The 8,443-nt window shown below is 37.2% G+C and overlaps 1 protein-coding gene across 5 annotated transcripts in view; it reads left to right on the forward strand.

Annotated features, from left to right (window-relative positions):
* Window positions 1–4,742, forward strand: part of trappc9 (trafficking protein particle complex subunit 9) — a 460,625-nt gene extending 455,883 nt beyond the window's left edge. For all 5 annotated transcript variants that reach the window (XM_052023166.1, XM_052023170.1, XM_052023167.1 and 2 more), the window contains one exon: window positions 3,485–4,742. In XM_052023166.1, the coding sequence (XP_051879126.1) occupies window positions 3,485–3,664 (180 nt within the window). In that variant the 3' untranslated portion in view covers window positions 3,665–4,742. The remainder of the gene's footprint in view (window positions 1–3,484) is intronic.
* The last annotated feature ends 3,701 nt before the right edge of the window (window positions 4,743–8,443 follow it).

The following is an 8,443-nucleotide window of genomic DNA, read 5'->3' on the forward strand; positions in this document are numbered from 1 at the left end:
ACTTTAGTAAGGCCTTTGACAAGGTCCCACATGGGAGGTTAGTTCAGAAGGTTCAGACACTAGGTACCCATGGAGAGGTTGTAAACTGGATTCAAAATTGGCTGTGTGGGAGAAGACAGAGTGGTAGTGGATGATTGTCTCTCAGACTGGAGGCCTGTGACTAGTGGTGTGCCTCAGGGATCTGTGCTGGGGCCATTGTTGTTTGTTGTCTTTTTCAATGATCTAGATGATAATGTGGTAAATTGGATCAGCAAGTTTGCTGATGACACTAAGATTGGAACTGTAGTGGACAGCGAGGAAGGCTTTCAAAGCTTGCAGAGGGATCTGAACCAACTGGAAAAATGGGCCAGAAAATGGCAGATGGAATTTAATGCAGACAAGTGTGAGGTGTTGCATTTTGCAAGGACAAATCAAGGTAGGACATACACAGTAAATGGTAGGGCATTGAGGAGTGTAGAGGAACAAAGCAATCTGGGAGTTCAGATACATAATTCCCTGAAAGTGGCGTCACAGGTAGACAGGGTTGTAAAAAAAAGGCTTTTGGCATCCTGCCATTCATAAATCAAAGTATTGAGTATAGGTGTTGGGATGTTATGGTGAGGTTGTATAAGTCATTGGTGAGGCCAAATTTGGAGTATTGTATGCAGTTCTGGTCACCTAACTATAGGAAGGATATCAGTAAGATTGAAAGAGTGCAGAGGAGATTTACTAGAATGTTGCTGGGTCTTCAGGAGTTGAGTTACAGGGAAAGATTGAACAGGTTAGGATTTTATTCCTTGGAGCGTAGAAGAATGAGGGGAGATTTGATAGAGGTTTACAAAGCTATGAGGGGTGTAGACAGAGTTAACACGAGTAGGCTCTTTCCACCTAGATTAGGAGAGATAAGTACAAGAGGACATGGCTTTAGGGTGAAAGGGGAAAGGTTTAGGGGGAACATTAGGGGGAACTTCTTCACTCAGAGAGTGGTGGGAGTGTGGAATGGGCTGCCATCTGATGTAGTAAATGTGGGCTCACTCTTAAGTTTTAAGAATAAATTGGATAGATACATGGACGGGAGAGGTCTGGAGGGTTATGGACTGGGTGCAGGGAAGTAGGACTAGTGGAATAATGTTTCGGCACAGACTAGAAGGGTCAAATGGCCTTTTTTCTGTGCTGTAGTGTGCTATGGTTCTATGTGTTTAGGAAGTGATGGCTGTACACTAAATGCTTCATCCTGTTGTGCAGATGGTATTTTAGCGATGGACATGGATTTCAACGTGTCTATTGATCCATCATTTTCCATCAAAATAACAGAAAGATTAATGGTCCCCATCATTGTTTATGCACAAGTGCTACGGAAACCTCAGACAAAGCAGAAACACAAACATGCAAAATTTGCTGAGGCCGTACAGGGTGGCAAATGGTGCAGCTTATAGGGTCACTGCCTCACAGCACCACAGACCCAAGTTCAATTCTGACCTCAGATGCTGTTTGCGTGTATTCCTTGTGACTGCATGGATTTTCTCCAGGTGCTTTGATTTCCTCACACAGTGGGTTAATTAGCCACTGTAAATTGCCCCTGGGGTGTTGCTGAATGGTAGATGTGGGGACAGTTGATGAGAATGTGGGGAGAATGTAAAAAAAATGGGATTAATGTAATGTAAATGGGTGGTTAATGGTTGGTGCGGGCTCGGTGAGCAGAAAGGTCTGTTTCAGTGCTGTATCTCTCTCTGATTCTATGTATTATTAGCTTCCTGAAAAGGACATTGTACCAATCAGACTGAGAAATCGTGATGTAGCTTGACAATTGGCCTTGCAATTGCTGAAATATAGAAGGGAAATTTGCTCAGGATTCCCTCCCTAGTTGCCCTTGTTCATGTGTTTGACTACTGAGTAAATATGTGTTGCTGTGTGGCCCTCCACAGTGCAACAATCTTCTGCAGTTCTAAGAATTTTGCATGAATAACTCTTCAGCAAGATACTTGCACTGTGCCAGCTGTTAGTTTTGTATCAATTACACCACATACACATAATATAATGATGCATTTCAAGCTAATTTCTCTCTAATTGAAAATAGCTGTCTGATACGATGTTGAGAAATACAAGAAAAATCAACATGAGGAGGAGAATTTGTTCATTTCAGTTGGGTGAAATGAATGCAACTAGTCAATACTTACTTCAAAAAAACTGGCACATCAAACAACAAACCAGCAATGAAAGATATTTAAATAAGCAAAGAATATAAATAAATAAATCTATTATGATAAAGTAAATGTTCTGTAGATAAATTTCTCAAGGACTAATTAATTTTACCAGAGACATAGAAAAGAAGAAAAAATATAAATTTGTAGAAGAATAGAATAAATTAAAACAAAAAAAGCTTGGTGCTAATTTCTGCTCCCAGAAGCTAGAACAATTTTTCACTGTTCTGTATGATGTTTAATTACACTTATACTTCATTAAAAAAAAGTATTTGAATCAAAGTATGTATAAATATACAATGGTTTTAAGTTAAATAGAAATATTAAAAATTATAATATACTTCAATATGCAGTCTGTACACAGGAGAAATACATCTTTGATAATGGATGAAAATTATGCTCGACATTATAATGAAAATTATGCTCTTCAATAATACTACAGTGATTGACTGTAGTGTTTTACTTGCCCTAATGACAAAACAAGTTAAAATAATATGCGAGTCAACAGTTTGAGGCAACTTAGCTTCAGAATCTCAAAGATTACTACAAGAAAGGAGGCCAGATGTCCCAAAGTTCAAACTGGCTCTATGCAAGATCAATCCATTTAGTCCCATCCCTCTGCCCCCTCCTCAATGAGTGAATCAGCTTTTAACATTTAACATGAAGTGATAGAGCACCTTTCTTTTCTGGACAAAATATTTCATATGAAAATGGCAAATGAAAATGAAATGCATATATCATATAAACACAGTTAAAAACATATGTCCAAAGTACATTCCTGTACCATATTGGGGTTCCTTTTGTTTTTCTTATAAAGAAAATGAAAAACGTAGTAATATCTGAGCTGGAGATTTGAAAACCAATTGGCTCTAATGTTAAAATCTGAGATCTTTTCAAATTCCCATGCTGTGATTTGAAATCCATTAGAAATACACTGACAAACAGAGCCCTTCTGAATATGCCTAACCACTGACATGTAAACCATGGATTAATTCTCAACTCATAGCTCCTAAAATGTACACCTATTTTATATCATGTGATGTTAAAAGATTTCTGTGCAGTACAGCACCAGTGGGAATCAAGAGATCAATGAAATCGATGATCATTGATTTTTGTGCCCTTGTGGTAAACCACATGCCTCATCCCATTGTGTATTGTTTGGAATTGTAAGAAAGATGATTTTTCAGCCCACAGTGCTATCTGTGGTAGGTCTGTCCTTGGTATTGCTGTCTACTTATGTAGTGATAAATGGTTCCTGGTTTGTACTGTGGGATTTCCTACTAAATTTTTTTTTTGTTTTACAGGTGAAATCCAGTGAAGAGTTTGTTTGCAGTGGAGCTCTGCTATTCCTTTATGCTGGTGATTATTACTTGAATATAAAATTTCATGATGACAACTCTAGTAGGGAGTTGCCCCTTTCTTGGTTCTGTTTGCCAAGTGTTCATGTGCGTGCCATGGATCCAGCTCAGCACACGATGTTTTAAATTTATTTTACACTGTAGGGATTGTAAGATGTAGTGAGTTAGATCTTTGTAAATAGTGACTAACTAGATATACTTGCCAACAGGGTCTCCTTGAATATTCTGGTTTAGGACTACAAAGGCACTGTATCAAAAATAAAATGTTGCTGGATTTTTCTGTAAAGCTTGTTTGGCCAAATTTTAAATATCCAAGGAGCCGATAGCTTCAGTCATTAAAATTACTCAAAGATAGAACTAAACCTGGATTATAGAGGAGGTGGAATGTACCTTTTGGACAAAATGAAAGGCACTTGATCAGTAGCTTGGAGTGCTCTTTGATCTCTATTTGAAACTTTGTTAAAACCTAAAAGGTGAATGTATTATTCTTCGTATGGTTACGTGAACTCAGTTGCGCAATGAAGATTGGATGTTAAAAATCTTTCAGATTTTTGGCTGTAAAAATAATGGGGAACAGGTTGACAAATAATATCAGTGTTGTGATAATGAAGGCATGTATCCATTACAAGTCGGATATGACAATGCTGCAAAGATCAGTCTTAATGTTTAGTTAATACATTATGTTCCCCTTTTAAAATCTTTCGCATAGTTTTCAGGTATATGGGACACAGTGTATTCTTGCTCTGTATTATAGCTGTAAGGTAACTGCTATTGTTTGTGAAAGTAGGCAGTATGCCTCATTCACACTGCATTGATGTGGCTACAATGCTTTGAAGAGGTTATTCATTAGTTTGTCCCCAAGCTTTTACCAATAAAGAATTAAGAAAATAAACTGAAAAAACAGTTACAAACTCAGGGTTTTTTTTATAATTAAAATTTGCTGTGGTTAAGTTTATCTGAACCATATGAATAATTCATCTTTGTGGTTAATTTGCAGTTGAATTTCTGCAATGATTATTAAGTAAATAGAATGATAAGTATTCTTGGGATTGTGCCACTCTTTCAGCTGCAGTGTGAACAAGGCTATTGTATGACTTTTTGTTTCAAACAAAATTCAGGAACTACTGTAACAAACATCACTGTACACAACCAAATGCTGTTCTAAAGATACTTTTCTTTCCTGTACCTGCAAAAAGGAAATAAATTTGGCTTGCATGTTCACCTGTAATCAAAAATGGTCTTTTCCAAACTAGTTATATTTTAAGTGAGAATTTTGTTGACCAACACCATCAGTACATCAGGACTCTGTTTTAATTTTGTCAACATTCAAGAATGGGTGGATGAAACATAAGGATTAGCAAACTATGTCAACATAATTAACAGTATTTGCCATTGCGAAGGATAAATGTCATTGTAAGATTGAAGTAAGTTGTCCTGTTGCCTATTTTTATGTATTTCTCCACCTGTTGTCAATGTTTCCAAAAAAAAAAGCACTTTCTAATTTTGAAGGGAATACCCCAGATCGTGAGATGTACCACAAGTGCAAAGGATTTTTAAAAAAATCCATAGTCATGCAGCACAGAAACAGGACACCTAACCACCAGGTCTGTGACAATCATCAAGCACCCATTTATACTTACCAGAGGTCAGAATTGACCTAAGCCACTGGAGCTATTGAAGAAGCAGATCTACTAGCTGTGCCATTATGCCATATTTTTTGATGTTTCTTTGCTACTCAAAAAGTGGGAGGGATCATCAGTCCAGCTGAACAGTTCCTCATATTTGTTTCCTCTCTCAGATATGGTAAAGTGCAGACAGAAGAGCAGTGAAGTGGAAGTTTTATTTTCAGCATTAGTGTTTTATAGTTCTTCCCTAAAGAAGATGATTAATTCTTGTCAAATTATGAAAAATCTGTTCGAATTAGGTTGAAGTTATTATTTTGCATTTCCTATGGCCAATTCTACTAAGATGGCAATTTTATAGGCCTTCTCAAAAATGAAACCTTTGTACCCAACGATGTTTGAATGAATCTAGTCATTGTGCAGCACATCTACAAGTCTATCTCCAAATGCTGTATTCAAAAATTCTTTAAAGTGGTGCTTAAAGATAAATCACAAAATAGTCACTGATGGTTTCATCCATCTTCTGTTTCTTTGCACCAAATTTGTAACTTTGGCAACTTTTGAAAAGGTTAGGTATTCTGAAGTTTTCTTAATTTTTTTCAGTGAGAGGAACCTTTTGTGAGTCAGTGAGGTTTGAGAGTGCATTATATGTCTTGGGCTCATCTCAGTGAGTAGGATGAATATTTGCTCTTCCTGAACCATTTAGTTTAATGCCTGATTATTTCCTACTGTTTCTTCTTCTTCTGCAATACGATTTGCTTTGAGGACTATTTCTCTGCAAAATGTATACTACAAATGACTCTAGCGCTGCTGCTGCCATTGTGTTCCAGTTTCTCCCTAAACAATCCAGAATTCACCTTTATTTTCACTCTAGTACTTTGCTTTAAGTAGTCTAATCTGTTCAATGTGCTTGCAGCCTGAGTGATCTCTGCTGTTTCAATGTTGCAAAACGACTGCCTTTCCCGTGCCATCTGTTTTTGTGTCTCTCATTCCCAAAGATGTGCTGGTAGATTAACTGGCTGTTGTAAATTTTCCCTTGTGTAGATTGGTGACAGGGAGGAGTTAATGAGCATGTGAGAGAGCATAGTTTGCAGGAAGGTAGGAGAGGAATACGACTGATGTGAATGCTCTGAGAGCCGCACAAATTCAATGGGCCAAATGGCCTTCTCCTCTGTCCTAATAGATTCTGAGAAATGTTAAAGCATTGGAATAGCTGGTTCTGGTGATCCACTGAAGCATGGAGATCACAGTAAGAGACTCTACCATTGCAGTAAGTTGCTTCATATGAGTAACAGTCAACTTTTTTGTCACCAGGTGTAATATATCATTCTCTGGTCCAGTCATTGCACTTTCTTAGACATACTGGATTATTCGGTTTGGAAATGAACAATAATTCTATATTACACAGAGCAGACTATTTTCAATGATATACTGTCAGACAAATACCCATCAGGAAGTCTTGTCATTGCATGCAGGGTATCCACATAGTGGATACGATATCTACAGATTTTTCATAATTTGATAAGAATTACATCATGAACTCAGTTATAAGCATAAATGCAACGGAGGATCTTATATTTAAATAATAATGGGTTTCTAATTATGCACAAATGTTATTTACAATTTTTGCATAGGATATTTTGAAGCTCCAGATAGGCAAGAGTTGTAATCAAATCTTCTGTAAATTTGCTCAGTACTTGCAGAAATATTTTAGAGAAATTACTGTTCCAAGATGGACTGAATTCCACAGGGAAATTATCTAATTTTACTGACTCTCTTGTGTTGAATCAAATTTTCTAAATAATCAGAGTAAAAATGCAAGATGTGCAGACGGCAACTGTTTTATTTTACAAGACTCTACTGCTGCAAAGTTTTATGGTGCATAAAGCCCAAGGTGACATATGAAGCCTATTCCTCCATTCGCTCAGCCATGCAATCCTGATTGAGTAAAACAAGTAAGTGGTTTGGCTTTAGTGGGGGGAACTGCACTGGAGGTTCCTGGTGGAACACAGCCAGGGTAAGATGTGGGGAGCTTCACATTCTTGAGGTGAAAGTGGGATTTGGCTTTTGATTAATTGGGGATTTACATTAAAATCATATGAGGAGTTGACTTAGAACTGATATGGTGGGGGTTGTTGGAAATGTGATCAGATGAGTGGGGAATTTGCAGTTGAAAACCTCAAGTATGCTTTTAACAAACAGGCACTTGCGTGCAGATTGGTTTGAGAGCCCAACTCCACTGCTAGTTAATTTTCACCAAAGAAGCCTCACATTTGTAGTTAATACCTGTTCCTGTATGATTGACCTGTGACATTCATGAGCCACGTGCACAAGTAAGTTCTACAGAAGTAGTATTCAGACTGTTGGGCAGCCCTGCATATGCCTGGGTGTTCTGTGAGCACATCATGTTGATAGATGACTTGGAATCAAGGTTGTAAACTTGACATAGTAAGAACACAATTGGTTTTCCAATAAAATTCTAGAATGTAGTGCACTTAAGCATTGTGATGCATTGTAATTTTAAGTCACTTCTCTTTAACTGAAGATGTAGCTTGTTAAGTTAGATTAATTTACATGCAAATATGCTGTTTCTTTTTTGTGAATATTCAATACGGAAAAGATCTAACCTATACAGTACTCAGTTTCATGTATGCAAAGATTCCCATATCCCAGGTAATAATTTGTATATATTTTTCTGATTACTAGTTGGAATAGCATTACATTATGAGCTACATTTTGTAAGATAGGCAGAGAACTTGCATTTATTTACCAATTTTAATCCCGAGGAGCCTTGCAGGAAATTTATCAAATAAAATTTGAAACTGATTCACTTTAGACACTAGAAATAAAACTAGAAAATGTTGGATATAGTCAACAGGTCAGGCAGTGAAAGAGTAAACAAAGTTAATGTTTTGGGTCAATAACCTATCTTCAGAATGGGTAAAAGTTTTTAGTTGCAGAGAATGGGGGAGAGTGTGAAGAGAATAAAAAGAAAGGTAGGTGATAGGTTAGATTGCAGGAGAAAATAAATCACAGAAGGGATAGAGCAATAGGAAAGTGAAGAAACTACAATAAGAAGGGAAGATCTCAGCATAGATAAAAAAAAGGACGCAGGATAATTTGAAATTGCAAAAGAAAGTTCCTGCCAATAAGGATTAATTTTAACTCTTGCCTCATCTCAGTAACTTCATCAGAGGTGTGAGGGTGACTCAGTTTACACAGGGATTTGCAGGGAAGTTAGGTGGTGGACTGAGAGGAGCTCTGAGGAAATTTCCCAGCCAAT

Source organism: Pristis pectinata, chromosome 9, assembly GCF_009764475.1.
Source record: "Pristis pectinata isolate sPriPec2 chromosome 9, sPriPec2.1.pri, whole genome shotgun sequence".
Taxonomy (NCBI): domain Eukaryota; kingdom Metazoa; phylum Chordata; class Chondrichthyes; order Rhinopristiformes; family Pristidae; genus Pristis; species Pristis pectinata.